At 40.9% G+C, this 21,196-nt stretch overlaps 1 protein-coding gene across 2 annotated transcripts in view; it reads left to right on the top strand.

The window, feature by feature from the left end:
• The first annotated feature begins 10,930 nt into the window (after positions 1-10,930).
• TLL1 (tolloid like 1) overlaps positions 10,931-21,196 on the top strand; it is a 174,767-nt gene continuing 164,501 nt past the window's right edge. Inside the window, exon 1 of one of the 2 annotated variants that reach the window (XM_080675292.1) lies at positions 10,931-11,634. In XM_080675292.1, coding sequence (XP_080531418.1) covers positions 11,466-11,634 — 169 coding nt within the window. In that variant the 5' untranslated portion in view covers positions 10,931-11,465. The remainder of the gene's footprint in view (positions 11,635-21,196) is intronic. The other variant, XM_080675293.1, reaches the window with a different exon arrangement.

Below are 21,196 nucleotides of genomic sequence, written 5' to 3'. Positions count from 1 at the left end.
CTCGAGGGATGTCCGACTGCCCGTTTAGGCCTGATCCCAGTAGGATTGGGCCTAAACGGGCAGTCGGACATCCCTCTCACAATCCAGGACTGTTGGCTCCCAACTGCTCGCCTGTCTGCCTGCCTGATTGCCCCTAACCGCTTCTGCTTGCCAGCCTGATCACCCCCTAACCACTCCCCTGCCAGCCTGATTGATGCCTAACTGCTCCCCTGCCAGCCTGATTGCCCCTAACTGCCCTCCCCTGCAGGCCTGGTCCCCCCAAACTGCTCTCCCCTGCAGGCCTGGGTCCCCCCCAACTGCCCTTCCCTGCAGGCCCGGTCGCCCCCAACTTCCCTCCTCTGCCGGCCTGGTCATCCCTAACTGCCCTCCCCTGCAGGCTTGATTGCCCACAACTGCTCTCCCTTGCAGGCCTGTTCCCTCCCAACTGCCCTCCCCTGCTGGCCTGATCTCCCACAACTGCCCTCCCTTGCAGGCCTGGTCCCTCCCAACTGTCCTCCCCTGATGGCCATCTTGTGGTGGCCATCTTGTGTCCACATGGGGGCAGCAATCTTTGACCACATGGGGGCAGCCATCTTGTGTGTTGGAGTGATGGTCAATCTGCATATTACTCTTTTATTATATAGGATTATAAGATTTCTTCTCTTTTATGAACTGCTAGAGATATATAATTATTATCACAATCGTTGCTATAAGTTAAACACTTACAAAATCAATATTTCTTTAAGAGTTTTAATCATATTGCTAAAAGAGTAGGTAATATTATCCTGCCATTTTCTTAATACATTTTAGTGGTTTCCATAAGCAAATATTTATTTGGTAACTTTAATTTTCAACTTTCCTCATATATAGTATTTTCAATATTTAAGCTTTGATGTCGAGCTCATGCTTTTGATTTTTGCCCATCATATTAACTATTAGAACATTAGTGAAACAAAAATCTCTCACAATTGTAGTACAAAAGTAACAATTATAACTCTTAAGGAGAACTTTTATTTTTATTTTTTAGAATATTTTTTCTTTTTCAATTACAGTTAACATACAACATTATATTAGCTTCAGAAATATTTTATATGGAGAAATCATTCTGAAAATTTACCCTGAAATGAGTGACATGGCCAAAGCACTAATATTACAGGAAAATATATTGTAACAATTGAGGAAAAACAGATTTCATCTTTAATAGAAATTCTAAAATGCATAGGAAATCTTACAGATCAAAAAGGTAGCCATCATATCAGCCTACTTGACATTTAAAAGAAGCAACAACTAATTGTGCAATAAAATAAGTTCTACAGCCAGGCTGGTGTGGCTTAGTGGTTGAGTGTCAACCCATGAACCAAGAGGCCATCGGTTCAATTCCCGGTCAGGGCACATGACCAGGTTTTGGCCTCGATCCCCAGTAGGGGGTATGCAAGAGGCAGATGATCAATGTTTCTCTCTCTCTCTCATCCATGTTTCTATCTCTCTATCCCTCTCCCTTCCTCTCTCTCTAAAATTAAAAAAAAAAAGTTCTATTGAGCTAAATAAAAAAATCATCATTACATTACTTACTTTGATGTATCTTATTTTGGGAAATTCTTCACTAAAAATAATGAAACTTAGGTCAGAGTGGTAAATGTCAATTTGGTAATAGGAGTCAGTTAATTTTTAGAGGCAGAAAGAGTACAAACTAGTAACTGGTCTTCCCTGATATTATGCTTTTTTTAAAAAAAAACAAATCTTTATTGTTCAGATTATTACAGGTGTTCCTCTTTTTTTTCCCCCCATAGCTCCCCTCCACCTGATTCCCCAGCCCTCCCCATGCCCTTACCCCCCCGCCACTGTCTTCATCCATAGGTGTAAGATTTTTGTCCAGTCTCTTCCCGCACCCCTCACACCACCCTCCCCCTGAGAATTGTCAGTCCACTCCCTTTCTATGTCCCTGATTCTATTATATTCATCAGTCCATTCTGTTCATCAGATTTTTTATTCACTTGATTTTTAGATTCACTTGTTGGAAGGTATGTATTTGTTGTCATTTTGTTGTTCATAATTTTTATCTTTACCTTTTTCTTCTTCTTCCTCTTCTTAAAGAATACCCTTCAGCATTTCATATTGATATTATGCTTTTTGTGTAGTTAAGGTCATTTACTGGCACATATTCTATTTTCTGAAATGCTTATTTCATAATTTTGTTTCTCTTTTGAGATCATGTCCTGTGAATGGAGGCATTTATATACTGGGTTATTAGAATTAAAATGGCTAATAAAATGTTCCACTGCATTCTGAATTAATTGCTCTATTAATTGCTTTCCCGTTTTACTAATAATTAAGAGCAGCTAGGTTCTCTGCATGTGGGCTGATGATTCCAAAAGTGCAAGCCATAAAGTTTGCACTGATTTTAAAGCCAAACACATGACAATTTTAATTTCTCACAGCAACTGTTATTATAGAGCAAGAAAACAAAGGAGGACCAACTCATTTATACAGGCTATCTAGAACTGTCTAAACCTTTTGTTATTTCTTTTGGAAATTATTAAAGTGTTTTATTTTAAAAGGGGGCTGAACTTATAAATTGTTCTAGCAATAGGATTTAATTATAATTATGTTGATGTTGGAACCCATATAAGTGAGCACACTTTTAAAAAATCCTAAGATCAGGGAGAGAGAGAAAAAATAGATAGCAACCTTCTCCAACTCTGTGAAACCACAGTGCTTAATAGTGAGGAATGAAACACTAAGCATAGCCTTACAATAAACTATGACCTCAACTCACAGATGGTGATGTTTTTAGAGGAGTGGGAATACTTTGGAGGGAACTGGTATTACCTTCTATCAAGTACATGCTAACTAACATAGAAAATGGAGGAAATGATCCAAAAATGTCAGCACTTTCCCACTAGCAAAAAAATTAATATACCACACCCATTTTCATCTGAAATAGCAAGATAACTGAGGATGAGGGATGCTTTCAAAGCCTTGTCGGAATCATTAGCTTTTGATAACCCAGCTCTCCCGTGTACCCTGGCAGAGCCATGTGCATGTTCCAGCGCTCTACTGACCTGTGAGACAACCGGAATCCACTGTTCAGACAGCTGACATCCCTGGGCCAGCTGTGCTCTGCTCTGTTGACAAGATTTTTTTTTTTTTTGGGGGGGGGGTTGTCAGACACAGAGCAAATCTGAATGAAAGCTTTCCCCAGGAGGTGAGGAAGAGGAAAGACATGAAGGAAATTGTCTCCTTTGAATTCAGCATCTCAGATTTTTAGAGTTTGTGTTGCAAGCCTCAAACAAACCATGTTCACCTATTTTAGGGACCATTAGTTAATGTTGTGAGAGTGCTTTGAAGATCAAAAGCTATATATATGTGTGTGTGTGTGCGTAAAGATATATATATATATATATATATATATATATATATATATATATATATATATATAATCTCAGATGCTTCATATTGATTGGAGATTGGTTTTATAGTGCAAAACTATTGCTTTAGTGGCTGGGAAAGTGACCCAAAGTGAGTTATAATACCTGAAGATGAAGGCCAAGGTCATTAATTATGGCCACCTGAAAGCCCAGTGCAGCTTACAAAATAAATTTGGCCTGGCCCCAGAACCAGAGTCAGAGCATAATAGAGAGTTTAGAAATACTCACAGAAAATTAGTGTTCAAGTACAGCTGCATATTATGAATAGAGTTAAATAAGTTATAAAATCACTTGGTGATTTTACAATGCATCATAAAAACGAAAGACACACAAGTTTTAAATATATGCCAACCAATTACTCAACAACTTAATCAAGAAGTTAGTAGATAATGTCAGCTTTTACAATTTAACTTGTCTCAGCACATTGTGTTTTTATGTACTGATTACTGAAAGACATTTGCTTTGATAAATCCAGCTGTCAGACATTTATTTTATTTTTACCATTCATTTAAAACTTTTTTCAATGACAGTCCACATTCAATATTATTTTGTATTAGTTCCAGGTGTTCAGAAATTATTTTGAGGAGGTAAATTAATTGTTTACAGGTAGAGGACGGAGCGATGAAACTGGAAAGTAGAAGAGTTCTATTATGGATATAAGCATTCTCCTCCAGTCTTTCCTTATAGCTAGTCTCTTTTCAACTGTGAAGAAATAATTTTGTATTTTCCAACCATTTTATAAATACTTATAATTTATAACTATTTATGAGCTTTCCTTTCAGATTCTCTGATTTGATTGTTGGTGTTCTCAGGACTGCTTGTGTCTGTGAGCTCGAGAAGAGACAAGACTTCATAGCCTCTGAGCCCCTGTTAAATGCCAGGCTCCATGCTAAGTGATATATACTGCTGATGTGTTTGCATTGCAAAATAACCATCTGAATAGGCATTTTGTTTTAAAGGTGAGAAAGAAAAATTGAGCTAAGAAAGAATTAGTGTTCAAAGACAACTAACAAGTAGAGCAACAATGATGCAAAGACATTGTCTGACTCATAGATACAGAGAACAGACTGATGATTTGCCAGAGGGAGCAGGGTGGGGGGATGGGTGAAAAAGGTAAAGGGAATACAAAGTACAAATTGGGCCCTAGGTGGTTTGGCTCAGTGAATAGAGCATTGGCCGGAGGACTGAAGGGTCCTGGGTTCCATTCTAGTTAAAGGCACACACCTCAGTTGCAGGCTCAATCCCTGGCCCTGGTCAGGGGCGAGCAGGCGGCAACCAGTCTATGTGTCTCTCTCACATCGATGTTTCTCCCTCTCTTTCTCCCACTCCATCCCACTCTTTCTCAAAATCAATAGAAAAATATCCTCGGGTGAGGATTAACAACAACAAAAAAGAAGTACAAATTAGTAGTTACAAAATAGTCATGGGGATGTAAAGTATAGCACAGGGAATATAGCCAATAATATTGTAAAATCTATCCATGGTGCCAGGTGGGTACTGGAAATACTGAGGGGAACACTTTGTGAAGTTTGTGATTGTCTAACCACTGTGCTGAGTAACTGAAACTAACATAAAACAATATTGAATGTAAACTGTGATTTTAAAAACTCTAAACAAAAAACAAAGATGTTGTTTGATCCCAAACCTTGCTGTTATAGTAAATGTATAGATTTTTAAAATTAATTTTTCTTCATATCCTAGTATTAAATATTTCTTGTGATTAGAATATTTTTTGGATTGATGAAATAGACTCAATTTTATTTTTGTAAGTAAAAAAAGTTATTTGCACCGATATGCACAAAGTCTTTTGTGGGATTTATGCACAGAAAAGACCATCATGGAAAAGATGGGCATGAAAAAGATGTGACCTTGATTATATCAATGACTTGAATGCAAGGCAGAGTAGAATATAATGCAAGGCAGAGTAGAATATAATTTATCTAGAATATAATTTATCTATCTAGAATATAATTTGGGGAACACAGAAGGATACAATGCAAAGTGAGGCGTGACCAGATGCTTGAGGGGAGAATGGGTTTTAACTGGGACTAGAGGCCCTTGGTCACCATCAGACATGCAGTTCAGTTCTCCATTGCACAGTCCTTGTCAGAAAGATTAGCAGAACAGCAGGGCCCCAAGAGTGGTCAGCTGCAGGAGCCCGTGGAGGGTCAAAGATTATGAGGTGACAGTAAATGTTCACGAATGACTCACTCATTCCAACTCTTATTCCCTATCTTCAAACTAGCATAAGATCAGAAAAGTGGTTGACCTGGATAATGGGCCTTATGGAGTATGGGTGTTTCTTTTTCACAAGAAACTGCTACTACTTCATTATTTATTTTTTAAATTAAGTTATTCTCATTGCATGGGAAGTATATAGTATGTTTATCAAAGGCTTCAGTGGCTATTTTTAATTTTCATGAATGAAGCAGAATGAAATAAAGTACAAATTTCATTTGCTAGGGAAATTGCATAGGAAAAATTGGGAGACCTACCTTATGCTCATAATATGGGGGGAGGGGGGGGGAGAGAGACACAGCACCGAATTAGCTAAATTAAGGGAACAGAAAATGGCCAGATGAGAGACATACTAAATTTTAGTCACAGAAGTACATTGTTGGGAAATTTATAAGCAACAAAAGCGATATCACCTAATCTTTATTTCAGTTTGGTAGGTTTTGTATTAGTAGATTTTTTAACTAAAACTTTTCTAGCTATTTAATTTAATTTGTAACCAGGTATGTGAGTGTGTGTGTGTACATGTGTGTATGTAAGCTAAATTTCTTGCCTGATAGTCCAGAATGAACAGGTTTTTCTCACAGATCACTAGGAAAATGTCAATTAATAATCACCACCTTTTTAATGTGCTTACACCTGACTAGTAGTACCTTACATGCACAATCTTACTTAATTCTCAATTCACCCCTATTTAGTATTTGATTTGTTTCAAAAATCAAAAGTGAAGTAAGGGTCATAATTTGCCCAAGGCAAAATAACTACTAAATGGCAAAATTAATTGAATTAATTTTAAGTAATTAATTGAATCCTTATAAAATAGCATTACTCCTCAGCTTATCCCTGTTTTATGGATGAGGAAACTGAGGACATGGGAGGTTAAAAATGTGGGATGCAAGTGACCAAGCTAGTGAGCAGAGAGCTGGAATGCAGGCTGAGGGATATGTCCAAGCTCCATACCCTTGTGCCTCCCCAGCTAGGTGTCCAGGGGACGACAGCGAGGATTCAGTAGAGGTATAGAGGTTACACAATTGAAACTACTAGTGGATCCAAACCTATGACTTCCACCAGATGGGAAGTGAGATGACCCCCTTCTTCTTCCTCTCCTTTCCCCCCATTTTCCTTTGGTAAAGCTGATGTCTGAATAAAGGATTCAATGATTCCCAGATGTTGTTTGGCAATAACACGTGGTTTCTGAACAAACAAGTCAGTGGCTCTTCTTGAGACTTATGTAGCAAGTAATGCCTAAACAAACAAATAAGCCCAAAGTGCTAAGAGTAAATACATGCAATTTCTGTGTCCAAACATAGCCTTTCTGTATTGGGGGCTGACAATGAGAATGGGTGGTAAGCAAGTAAGAGAAGAAATAGACTGTGGTCCAGGTGTGATGAAAGGTGCAAAAAGATTGTTTTTCACAGACAATGTGGGTAGTGGGACATAGAGATTGAATTAGATAGTGGTTATCAAGCATCCGTTAACCTTCATGTGCCACTGTTATTGTTGACTTCACATCATAAAGCAACTAACTTGTTTAACCTAAGCATCATTATAAGAAATATATATATACATATGCAATTGCAAATTTGTTAATAATTAAGTTTTCTAGTACATATATACATATGTACCCATGTACATATATACATATATGTAACCATTAACACTTTTTTTAAGTTTATCACTGTTACCTAAAATCATAGCATCTACTATCAGTGGTTGAAGTATCATACTTTGGGACACTGAATAAAATTAAGAGATGCTATTCTTGTCCTGTCCATGTAAAAACATAAATTTGCAAGAATTTGTAAGAAAATATGAAAAATAAGATTTGCATGTGAGAGAGGAGTAGAAATGCTGAGGGCTGAGAGAGAGCCTAAGAGAAAGGATGGTAAAATAAAGCGTTGTGCAGAGGTCATATCAGAGTGGGGTGAGAAGGAGAGGTAAAAGGTCTGGAGTCACTGACAGCTATAAAAAACACAGGGTGCCTCTGTGCCCAGAGCCCGGGCATGCTAGACACTAGGGAGGCACAGCCAGCTACCAAGTACCAAGGAACAACCAAAGACTCGGGTCATTGCCCCGATTCACACCAGAGTCAACTGCCGAACGAAGGTGGTTATTTTTTTTCTTTTCCTGAGGAGAAACAAATAAACACCTTCTTTAGCACTTTTGGTGTGAAGCAAGTATTGCTTTCTGATCACTTTTTCATTCTGTCTCTGACACTATGTTCATTACTTAGGAAACAGCAGTAAGCCCAGGTTTTGACTGAATGTCGTATCATCCTAATTATCAAGGGTGGGGAGCCTACTGCAATGGTGATGCATGACATACTGTGATATAAAAATCATAGAATATAACATTTTAAGAAAAAACGTAGAAGTCAAAGGCTTCTTCACTTAAAAATATTTATTGAAATGCATATAGAGTAATTAAAAAAACACACAACAGTATTAATGAATCCAAAGCAGGGTTTTAAAATAAAGCCTTAAAGTAATTGATTGAACCATATGAAATTGCCAATATTTGCTGGTTTTGATCTGCAGGTAAGAATTTCATAGCAGTCCAACTACATACACTCTTTGGTTAACCGGTGAACAGTGCTCATTTCAGAGGAGAGACTCGGGAAACATTTCACTTAACACGCGTTTGAATGATTATTTTAAAGCAGGGACTTGAGGGGAATGTAGTCCTGCATTCCTTGGTTTCACAACAGAAAACAGTCACAACTAGCTTTTCACAAGTTGACTATATTAGAAAATAGACGTTTCTAAGTGGCATGGCCTACAAGGCAAATTTAATCGCTGTGCTAGCAAACTGAGTACACCAACTGGCATAGGAGCCTCTTGCTTCAGCTATCTTGGGCGGCTTTATTCTGGAGGATTGCTGGGAGCTGATGGGGTCCTGCTGCAGGTGGCCATGCTGGTCAAGGGCAGTTGCTAGCTAGATGCCAAGGTGACTTCAGTGCATGTCTTACCAAAGGAATCCATCTCATCTTTTTATCTACCTGAGGAGATTGGGTTCACATGATATACATGTATGTGGCTGCGAACGCTCAACTCCCTTCTCATGTGCACATTCTTGTTTTTATATGTTCCTGCAAATTCTTGTAAATTCATGTTTTTCCATGGACAGGGCAAACTATTTTTAGTTTGCAATCATGGCAACTATAGAAATCAATTAAGCTTAAAGTATGTGTTTTAATATTATAAACTTGGATTTAATAAAGGCCTGTGATGTAAATAAGTATTCTCTGCAAATATTTTAGGTATAAAGAAACATTTCTATATTTTGATTTGAGGTTCTACTCTGTTCTAACTCTGGATTGCAAATTTATAAAATTATAAAACTAAGCAATAATAAATTCTTTAAGGAAAACATAATAGGAATCATTATATAATGAGGCAGATGTCCCTATATGGTACTTTTTTTTTTTTTTTCAGGACTGAAGAATGAGACATCTTTATTCCTTAAAGTAAGTGCTGTTTAGGCAAACTCCAGGTACAGTCTTGCAAATTTACATATGATCAAATAGTCTAATGAGATGAGATGTTTGCTGACATTTTGGATTACCAAGGGACATTTTAAAAGGTGGGGGGGCAGGGAGTTGGGACACTGTCAGCAGCACAAGAGCAAGGATCTCTAAAGGAAAGTCGGATTTTCTAGGCTTTCCCATGGGCTAAGCAGAATACATTGTTTAGCCATGCACTAGAGCAACACCTTTATTAATTATGCAAACTTTTTTTTTGGATGGGTAAAAGAATTTGAGAATGACTCAGCAAGAGTTTTCAAAACCAAATACCTCCACCAGCTCATTGAACATGCTCTTTTCAAACCTGCTCTCTGCTCTGTGACCTGGAGGTTATGAGTTTGAGATCTGCATAAGGGAGGCTGCTTCTCTTGGCAGTCAGTTCTGCCTAGTCGTCCCATCCTTTTATTTTTAGTTTAAGTTGGAAATAGTTGATACTTCTTCACGATTAGCCCCTAATTTTTCTTCAACCAACATAAAACCTGGTCAAATCCCCTAACCAAAGATCTGGTCTACCTGTCAAAGGCGTGTGTGTGTGAGTAGTTACCCTCATATTTCCCTTTACATGAGCCTGTATGTTGATGGTAGCTTGGGAAAGTTAAATGTTAACTTTTTAGTGTTAGAAGTCCCCACTAAAGTGACAGTTCAAGATTTAGTTGGAAAAGGAAAGGCTCCCAATCACCAGTCCCTTGAATATTTGGGGGACTTCTCACCTATTTTGGAAAGGACTTGCAGATGTGGGCAAACCTCTGAGTTGCTCACACCGGGGGTTTTGCAGAGATTTCCTCTGATTTTTTTTTTTCTTCCCAATTTCCCACAGCCTGTGTTTGTCTTGCGTCTGCTAGGCTGACATGCGGTTTACCTCGCTGATCCTGCTGCCAGGTTTTACACACTCTTCTCCGGTGTAAAACAACTCAAGCCCAAGGATACTGAGCAACTCTGGGCATGGGCGCCAGAACTGTCATAGAAAATTTGCTTCCCGAGTATTCCTTCCAACTTCCCTGCCTGCGCCCACGTGAGCCATAGCGCCAGCCCATCAGCAAGGTCTTAACGTTTCCTGCGGCTGCAATCTGTAACTTGACTTTGAATGTGTTTTTTTTCTAATTGTAGTTTTGAGGATCTTGGTTCTTAGCAAAAGTTTTTGGTTAGGGGGATTTTAAAGGACTTTTGAATTGTTTCCTTACCTAAGTCACGGAGGCTCCGACACTTTTCCTCCATTCCTGGGTTGGTCTCTAGTAAGTAAATCGGCAGCGAAGGAAAGAAACACACTGGCTGTTTATTTGGGGGATGGGAAGCAGAAATTTCGAGCTAAGTTATGATCCCTCGCACCACTCCCCGGTCTGACACTCAAGACTGACACGTACATCATCTATTAATTGCTGTTCGCGGACGCAGATACATATTATATACATTTTTATCTTCGGTAAAATAGAAATGGAATATTCAGCGCGCTCGTGTCTGTTTGTTTGTATAAGGCTATCAAAAGAAGTCACAGAGGAGGCTGTGGCCCGGATCCTGACCCTGATTGTATGAATAAGTAAGCAGGATGCAAGTGATTGGGTTAGATGCGGCGAAGATTTTTTTTTTTTTTTCAAGTTAGGAAGAGGGTAAAAAGACAGCCTGGGGGGGAAAAGGCAAACATTGCATCCCCCAGTCCTCATACTTCGGCTCTCCTTGCAGTCAGTTGCTTTGCTGGCTTCAGCAGGCTTTTAAGGTCTCGAGGCGTAGACATGCCTGCCCCCCACCCCCTTCCTCGGTCTCCCCTTTCAGTTCAGATGTGCTGATGTGCAGACCGGATTCATCTTCCCGGAGCAGCGGCGGCGGGCGCAGGCGGCGGCGGCTCGCGCTCGGCCACCAGGTCCCGGCAGCGGCGGGGGCGCGGCGCGGGAGCCGGAGCTCCGTGTGCAGCTGAGCCGGTGGGGCGCCGCTCGCCCAGCCGCGGCCGTGGGAAGTTCGGCCGCCAGAAGGACGACCTGGCAGGCTGCGAGCGCCCACTCCGCCCGAGCTGAGTTTGCCCGCAGCTGCTCCTCCCCGCCTGCGGGAGACGAGCTCCTCACCTGCCCTCCGCCCACCCGCCGGCCCTTCGCCAACTTCTCTCTGCAACTGGGGGTAACAGGCACTTCTTGCCCCCTCTACTGTCCCAACGGCACACGCATGTCTCCGGACACCTGAGCACCCCGGTCCCGCCGAGGAGCCTCCCCGCGGGGAGAGGAGCGCCAGTCCCCTTGACCCCGCACATCAACGCGGACCGCGGACGCCTCTCCTCCCGGTCCGGACCCCTCCTTTTCCTCCAGGGGAGGAGGATGGGGTTGGAAACGCTTTCCCCGAGGATGCTCTGGTGGCTGGTGGCCTTGGGGATTATTTTCTACGGGGAACTGTGGGTCTGCGCTGGCCTCGATTATGATTACACTTTTGAGGGAAACGAAGAGGATAAAGAGGAGGTGATAGATTACAAGGACCCGTGTAAAGCCGGTAAGTGCCTCTCCAGGTTGGGACGTGGCGCGCGGGGGACCGCGGCGCCCGATGGTCCGTGGGTGGCGGTGGGAGCTCACCTGTTTCCTTCCCTCCCTTGCCGGCCCCTCCGCCGCCCCTCCTTCCCTTCCCCTCCTTCCCTTCCCTCCCTACCCCCCAAGCGGCAGCCGCCGCGGCCCGAGGTGACTGGAGTTCTGTGCTAGCGGCATCGGATGCCGAGCTCCAGGCTTCCAGTTTGGGGAAAACGTCCTGGAGTGGATTCCCCTCCCCTCCCCCAGCAAAACGAAACGAGGCATAAACACAGCTGGCTGCCGTGGGTTTTAAATACCAACACTCGGCCGGCTTTCTGCCTGGCGGGCACAACACCTCCTCTTTGTTCCCCAAACGGTGGGTGGGGATGGAATTGCTACCTCGGGACCCGTTTGCTCCCTCCTTGCCAGGGATTTCCAGTGTGGGTTCCAGGCGAGAAAGGGGTTGTGACGCCCTTGGAAGCTCTCACGCTAGATGGAATTCCAGTGCATTTGCCCATTAAAAAAAAAAAAAATCAAAGTTGCCACCCCATTCAAACTTGTGTCTTCCTTCCGGCGTACACCCCCGGGAGGGAACTGCCGTTGGACCGGCACTGCCTGAAGCTCAGGCTTCTCCTCGCCTGGTCCCGGAGCGCCAGGGACCTTCCCTCCCCGGCGCGCCCGGTGCCTCTGCGGGTCTCTCCTCCCGCGCGGGGCGGTGCTTCCCTCTCGCCGCCTCGGGTCGGAGCTGCACGTGCCGCGGCCGGAGACCACGTGAGCGCCGCGCCCCGGGACGCCAGCGCCCGCCTCGCCTCCCGCGGGGCTCCCGGCGCTCCGGAACCCTGGCTCTGCTGAATTGAGGTTGAGGTGACCCGGAATCAGTGTGGACTTGCGACTGACTTCTGAAGGAAGGTTACAGGGGTGATCGGGGCCGGCTTGACAGTGAGGATTGTTTGTGAGCTGAAGGCGTGTTCCGTCCCGTCCCGAGAGGTGTGGGTTTGCGGAGGCGGAGGAAGGGAGTGGGCAAAGTACCACAAGCATCTCTGCCTCTCCAGACCAGACGGTGTGCGGGGCTCCTGGGGCTGGGACTGCGAGTTCCTTCCTTCCGTAGCTAGGTAAACCTTACTCCACCTCCCTGGGGCCTGAAGGAAGGAGAGAGACACGCGAGGAAAACGGATGGAAATTCCCCTGTTAATTTCTGCTCTGATAGCACATTGTTCTGACAAGGAGGATGTGTGCGTGCCCCGTTCGCGTTATCAGATCTTTCCTGGTGAACTCTGGCTGGAGATACTTAATCACAACTCGAAGTAGCTTAGAAGAAACTTGTCAGTCTGGGACAAACACACACACACACACACACAAAACCTGATTTAATTCATTTTGGCTTATACATTTTCTCCTCTCACCGTTAACACTCAGTCTATCCCACTAACAGTTTCTTGGGCCTTGCTTGGTCATTTGGAGGACAGGCTGTGCTTCTGCCAGGGGTAACTGGTGGCTGAGTAACCAGAATTCAGTACAACTCCTAAACGTACTTTTTATTGAGAAATTTGTTTTGAATAATATCTATAACCGGGTGGAAATGGTGCACTTTATTGTTTTAGGTAAGGTGGAAATGAAGTATGTTATTTCTAAAGATTGTCTAGGAAAACTATTCTACTCTGTTGTGTCTGCCTTTTAAACATCATTAGTTTCAAATGTGACTATGTAATAAGCAGTATCAAAAATTAGCTAATGCATTTTCAGCAGTTATGTCATTCCAAGCTTATCTTATGTTTAGAAATTGTCCAGAAGAAGATTTTGTGAACACGAGTGGTTTCTTTTCTATTTATGAATGTTTTCAATTTTAAAATTTCAGTAGTTGCGCCATACAGATTGAAACACCTCAAGTATAAATGTTTATTTTCCTCAGCAAATAAGATCTAGGGTAAGGAAAAATAACCTTTAACAGCATTTACTTTTGTTTTTCCTTTAACACAGGTTTATTTTGAACATAACTGTTGAAGTTAAAACAACAATAAAAACAACCTTGAATAGATTATTACTCTAATCTTATTTCTTCCCCATCTTTGAGTACCAGAAGCATACTTGTGTGTGTAGTGAAAGTGAAATAAGAATGGCCCAAGTGGAAGGCTGAGAAGTTTGCCCAAAATCTGAGATCTCTTTTTAAAGTATCAACCCTGTTTTTTAATTTAGTGAAATGAAAGGCTTTAAATTTACCATCTTGGCTAAAGAATGGCAAAACCTTTGTGCCTCCCTTTTGGTACTGTATAAGACAAAAGTTGTAATGACAGAAAAAAAATATATAGTACATTGAAATCCCAAACCAGAGTAAAAAAAAAAAAAAAAAGGTCCCTAAAGTGAGATGAGGACAGATACGTGAAAGATGGCCACTCAAAAGCAAAAAGGACTGTGCTCTCCAGACTCCAGGGCACCTTTGACCTGCCCTTTCCAAAATTGTCGTGGAGGGCTTGGCCCTGGAATAAAGTATTCTTTTTGAACTTTTCTAACAGGGGTCCTAATATTCTGGCTTGGTGTCACAAAGCTTTATGGCTTCAGAGCACATTTGAGTACATTATTTCAACTGAACACTACAGCTCTGTATGGTGGAGTTTATTAACCTTCCCATTACACAGATTGGAAAACAAATGCTTGGTGAAGTTAAATGTGTTTGCTAAGATTACCCATAACTTAATTTTAAGTCTCCTGGCTGCGAAGTCTGGCTGTATGAAATGGTTACTGCCGTCTTAGCTGGCCTTTTGGAAGCCTTCCTTGAAATGCAAACAGTAGAAATCCATCCAGGTTTACCTGGAGTCTAGACTAAGAAAAATGCAGTTACTTTTATATCTGTTGTGAGTGGAATGGCTAAGAAAATAGTTTCATCTTTTCCAAACCCAATTAGAATATAAAGTCCTTGTCCTAGCTGGTTTGGCTCAGTGGATAGAACGTTGGCCTGTGAACTGAAAGGTCCCAGGTTCGACTCTGGTCAAGGGCACATGCCGGGGTTGCAGCTCTATCCCCAGTAGGGGACGTGCAGGAGACAGCCCATCAGTGATTCTCTCTCATCATTGATGTTTCTGTCTCTTCCTCTCTAAAATCAATAGAAATATACTGTATATTTAAAAAAAGAATATATAGTTTTTGAGGACAAAGGTCATACCTGATTTTTAATGTTTATCACAGGATGAATTACTGTTAGGTGTGTAGTTTGTTCCCAATACCTATTGATTATTAATATTGATCTTTACCCCTTATCTACAAACTTTTGTTCTAACCAAATTCAAATGTTACCCAAGGAAGAATATTCATAATGATAACTTGTGCCATACTCAATATATTTGTGAAACAATATATTTGTGAAACAATACTTAATATATTTGTGAAACAATCCCAACTCTGACTTCAAACTCATGAAACTGTAGATCAAAAAAGAAGTCGCATTAATTTAATTGAATTTTGATTTCAAAAGGTATTTTTGGTATACATGAAAGTAAGTAGTTGATGCAGCACAGCTTCAGATATATTTATGCAGCCAAATCCATTAGGACAGAATATAGGTAATTAATGTCCGTATAAATAGACACAAAGATGCAGATAATTCAAAGGAGTGCCTGACTGCCTTTCTTCATTGCAGTACATGGCCACCTGAATTTGCAATCAGATTTCTCTTACTCTCTCCAGTTCAGAATGTACACTGGGACGCTGATGCTGCAGGAAGTCCTTCCAGAACAGAGACTGAGGTGTCCTGTTTCACTGTTGAACTATTCTAATAGGTGTAAATCTGAGTGTTAATATGTGAAGAGCCTGGGCAAATTCAGTGTGTAAATTAATCTCTCAGATTTGTCTAGAGATTACCCGGAAAAGCAGAGACCTGATAAAACAAGTTGGTGTTCTCCCTCCCTTCCCCCTCCTTTTCTTTCTTCTTTTCTCTTTTTGTACTTCAGGGTATATCAGGAAAAGCTCAGGCAATTGAAAATATAATGTCAAAGGAGATTGAAGAAAGTAGTATTTTGAATGATGGGTGGAAGCTGATTAGACAGATGAGTAAATATTTGTCCAGAAGGATAACCTTATCCTCTTACACAAGTGTGAGCACTCTGAAAAAAGACTCTCTACCTAGAATCTTCTGAGTCAATGATTCTTTCTTGAAAAAAATCCAAGCATGATTAAAGGTCAGTGATTTGCAAGGTTACATTTGCCTTAGACTCACATATGCAAGACTGTTTATATAGAAATAGATTTTTGGCATCCTAAAGGTATCTCCTTTCTACTTTGCTTTATAACCAGTGCCCTAGTTTCCTAGTATACTAATTCTAGGGATAGTTTTCATAAGTTTATAACTTCTCTGTAAGATTTTATCATTCTTTCAGTCCTCGATGTTGCACTTTCTAGCTTCATTGGCAGCCTTATAGGTGTGGTATTTTAGAATTGATGTTCAACAGCACCATGTCTGCTTTATTCCATCATAATATTAAGTACCCAAACATATAGTTCTTGGTTGGCACCACTCTAGTTTGCCAAACCCTCATGTTAAAAATGCATTCCATGGAGCCGCTTCTCTTAGCCAGTCATTTCTGTTTTAGTTTTCATTTCTCAGATCTTGAATTTTTTTCCCTCCTCCTGCGTCTGGGGCCAATTCAGAAGTGGCCAAAATACGGTTTTTGCAAAAGGGATGGCTAAGGCATTATATTTTACATATTTGTATTCTGTTCTTCATTTGGAATAGTAATTCTTTAGCCTTTGTCATGAGGACCCACATCCATTTTTGGCCAACAAATGGCAGTTCCTGTCATTAGATATGAATAAGATTATTTTTTCTTAAATATATCCCCTTAGACCAGGGGTGGGCAAACTTTTTGACTCGAGGGCCACAATGGGTTCTTAAACTGGACCGGAGGGCTGGAACAAAAGCATGGATGGAGTGTTTGTATGAACTAATATAAATTCAAAGTAAAGGAGCTAAGGGGAGAGCAAGAGAACCGGATACCCGCGGGCCGTAGTTTGCCCAAGGCTGCCTTAGACTGATAAATTCCATGAATTGTTACATGAACTACCTAAGAGAAGGGATTCCAGATAAGGGATTCCGATTCCTTCTCTGTTTAGGCTTCCTTTGTCCACATTGAAACAGTTAAGAGTGTGTAAGAGTCTAGTGAAGACCTTTTGAAAAAGTTAATATATGATTCCCCAGCTTTTCCTCTGGCCCTCATGATGGCTCACTTTTCTGCGAAAGTCTAATATATGCCATTGCAGGGTTTCTTCTATGGAAACCGTATTGTTTTCCTCCACTGTACACATATGAGTCTTATTTTTTTACATCTTAGAGCAAATTTCCCTGATTTAAAATTTAGGCTCCCTTAGTTGCCACCATATTCTTTGAAACCTTAAGAATATTAGTCACATCAATAATCCGTTAGGCCTCCACTGAGATTAGTGGAAAGAAGTAAGTCCTTAAATTTTGCTAGAACTCAGGTAGAAAGTATTAACTGCTAGTGATTTACCATCATTATTATTTTTTTCTTTTCAGAATATTACCTATTATTTCTAGCAGTACCTTAGACCCATCTTTTAGAATATTTAAATCCAGTTCCTTTTCTAAGAATGCTTAGAAAAGATAGAGGCAAGTAATCCATTTAAGCTGTGGCCTTGCACATCCTGCTGGGACCATCTGGTGTCTGGGGAGGTGGGGGAAGGTGCATTGCTGCTCCCCTGAACTGTAGGAAAGCCCCCCTGCAGCATCTTGAGCCCACAGCTAGGCCTGGCCTAGTCCAGGACTCAGGTGCCTGGCAAGATTCCTGGGGATGCAGGATTTCCTCTACTGGGGAAATTTTTGAGGCATCTTCCAGTTCTTTCACATTCCAAAACCTGGAATTAATCGTGGTCTTATATTTCCTAAATTAAGGCGTGGAGTGTCCTCTCCCTAACCCTGCATACAGTAGAATGATTTAGAAATACGGTTAGTGGTGTACTTCCTCTAGTTATCTATTAAATAATAATATTTGGGAAGAAAATTTTTAAAAAATTTTATAGCCTCAAAGCTATGGAATGAATTCTACAAAATGTGTTCTTCCCCAGAAAGTGGGAGGAGGGAATCCCTTGCTTATTTACTTCTTGCCATTGTCAGCGCTGAAAATGGGATCTTGATTATTAGATTTTGAGACACTGTGGGCTGGCTAATGGAATGCTTGTTTTGTCAGCTCCTTACAAAATGTGTGCTAATCCTGTCAAGCTCATCTGAAGAGCTCAACTATATATTTGTATTAAGAAGTATTGTAAATTAGATGTTAATTGAAAATCTGAAAGTGAACTGAGAAGATGTTTGTCTGACTCAGCTCTTCTGCAATTTACATGTATGGTTTAAGGCGAAATATTTGCTATAGACCATATGGGAAACGAACCAACTTCTTCAAATGATAACAGTTCTAAAAAGTTGAAACCACACATTAAGTAGGTCAGAAGTGATATATTATTTTTCCCCAACAGAATCTAATTTTATGTGTTGGTATCCTACTCAAAGCATTTACTTCAGTGTTTAATAAAGACATTTCAACAGTTTTTAATACACTGCACTGTTTTACAAATTACAGGAATCTTTACAGGGATGGAGACACAAACCACATATTTATGTCAGCATTTGATACTGTCTGTGTTGTTGAACTTCCTATCGATTGCATTTAATTTGTGTGGTGGGGGAGGCAGAGGTGGAGGGGTGAGAGGGTGGAATAGTTTCTTCATTCCTTACATTGCTTATCTATGTTAACCTGTCAGCACATGGGTTGTGTACAACAGGGGCACCTCGAATGGCTCCTGGACTGGTTGCTAATATCAGTGTCTTTCGAGCTTGCTTCTTCGGCCATGAGTGGACTTGACGTGTTTATTAGGACAAACTCGTTCTTGTGCAGCATTGGGAACTGCCTTGGCATCAGGTCAATGGGGCGACTGTGCTGGAAGGGAGGAACTCTGCTTCTCTGCTTCGATCGTTTGGAGCACAAATGCCTAGTAGTTGAGGGTTGATGGCATTTTTTTAAATAATGTTTTTTAAATGTATTTTATTGATTTTTTTACAAAGAGGAAGGGAGAGAGACAGAGTTAGAAACATCGATGAGAGAGAAACATCAATCAGCTGCCTCCTGCACACCTCCTATTGGGGATGTGCCCGCAACCCAGGTATATGCCCTTGACCGGAATCGAACCTGGGACCTTTCAGTCCTCAGGCCGACACTCTATCCACTGAGCCAAACTGGTTAGGGCTTGATGGCATTTTTTGTTTTGTACTCATGTTATTGTGTTATGAAGTATGCCTCATCTCATGGAAGGTAAATTTTTAAAATACACAGGAAGACCCTCATGTGTAACTAGAAAACAGCCAAATTGAGAACTTTTAAGAGAATACATTTTGGACCTCATATACCTCACATATCTAAGATTTGCCTTCATGACTCATGTCAAAATAACTTAGTTCATAGTTTTACATTAAACATATTAAATGGGCTCCCGTCTTCACTGTATCCCATCTAGTTAACATTATTCTTACCCCTTTTGGACAAAAGGGGACACCGGGCCTCAAAAATGTCCTTGGCTGGCTGTCATCAAAGTCGGTAAGTGGTGAGAACATGAATTGAGGTTCTGTGTTCCAGAGGCCATTCTTTCTTTGAATCCTCTGCACTGGCCCTCCAGCCAGCACAAATGTATAGAGCCTGGCAGGTGAAGTGATGGGCTTTGTGCAGTGGGCATCCATCCACTGTGATTTTCTGTACTGAGAATACATCTCGCGTTCAACATCCTTACATTTTATAAGCATGTACTGTTTTGTCAGAATGGGGAGACCTACCATTGAAATGCCTCAGTTAGGTATGAAACAAATGAAAATGCTAAATAGCGTTGGGGAGACACTGCTGTGTGTTGCCCCAAGTATATAAATTGTGACAGCAGGCTTTCCATGTCGATTAAGGCAGGCGATGAATTGAATTTGAGTAGAATTCAGTCATTAGTGTTCCTTCTTGGCACAGGTTCTAGCATTTTGTGTGGTACATGTTAAATTGCTTCACACTTTCAATTTGCTCTCTGAGTAGTCAGTGAATTCATGATTATGAGCCCATGGAGTGTGAAGAATATCCTTTCAAATGCAGGCAATTCAGGAAAGTGGTTTACAGTGTACATTATGTATGTAAATGACGTGTGAATGCCTTTGAGAAAATAAATACACTGTGAGAAGGAACATAAATAACTTGATCCTTTTCAATCCCAACTTGTCTAAAAGCCCTAAGATCCAATGCTTGAAAGCTTTTAGTGATCATAAGGTTGACTAAACTTCTTGGAATCCAGTCTAGTTTCCTAAGAGTAGGAAATCTGGTACATTCAGAATACATACTGTATATAATATTTATTATAATTTCTTTGAAGAAAACATATTTTTAGCAAAATATCAGGCTTTCTGGAGGAAGAGTTCCTGCTTATACTTGTTCTCTAACAAATGGGTAAGAACAAAATCCGGTAAAACAGGCTTCCCTTTTCTGTCTCCTTCTTTTTGAAACCTGGGGACAAGGGAAACTTTTTCTTTTATATGTATTTTTTAGTCCCGGGAAAAGAAATAGTATCTCTCTGGACCTGGATGGAGTGTAGACTGAAGGCAGTCGTTCGGGGAGAAATAATTGGGATTTGCCATCTGGAATGGGTAACGGAAGTAATGACCTAAATCTGGGGCCTTCTGTTGCCTTATGTTTCTATGGGGGAAAGAGATTTGTGAACCAGTGACCAAGAGTTAAAATACCGAAGGAAGATAATGATTATAGAGCACACCTCCCTAGTGTCCCAGGCTTCAGATGTTTGCAGTAAGAACAGATCTCTAGTGTATATAATGGAGCTCAGAGTTGGGATGCAGCTTCATGCACAAAAGTGTAGGCTGCTAAAATGAGTATCTGATACTCTATCTTATTTCTATATTGAATCGCACCTGTTGCTTAGTGTTTAAGATAACTTGCCTTATGTCACTCAGTGATGGAATTAGATTTTGAATATGAAACTCTGGATGTCATGTGTTGCTATTGTTGCCATGATGTTTTTTCATTTTTACTTTTAGGGGGCACTAGTACATTTTTGAAAATTGGGGTTGGCTTCAAAAATTATATTTTAAGATTTCAGGGAGGCAGAATAGTGCATCTGTTAAAAACTTGGTCTTTGGAGTTTGATGGACATGGGTTCTAATATTGGACCTATCATATAGTAACTGTGAGGCTTTTTGGCACAATATTTAACCCCTTTACACTTCAGTTTTCTGATCTATAAAATGGAGATGGTGTTATGATGCTCGTATTATTTGAAGAATTAAATGAAGGTAAAGTAACGATCACTTTGTCTGGAACACAGTAGTAAACACTGTATAATTTTTATTCATAGTAGCATAAATATATAGGAGGTGGAAGATTATTCTTGAATTGCAACTGATTATTTGTGGGGAGATGATCTTTATAAAAAACAGTTGTGGGATAAAGTTCATTTTTCTTGCCACCATATGTGCATATCTCAAGTCCTCTAAATATTGCAATTGAGAGGTTAAA

The sequence above is a fragment of the Plecotus auritus genome (assembly GCF_963455305.1).
Source record: "Plecotus auritus genome assembly, chromosome: 6".
Taxonomy (NCBI): Eukaryota; Metazoa; Chordata; class Mammalia; order Chiroptera; family Vespertilionidae; genus Plecotus; species Plecotus auritus.
This window is presented reverse-complemented; position numbering and strand designations above follow the sequence as displayed.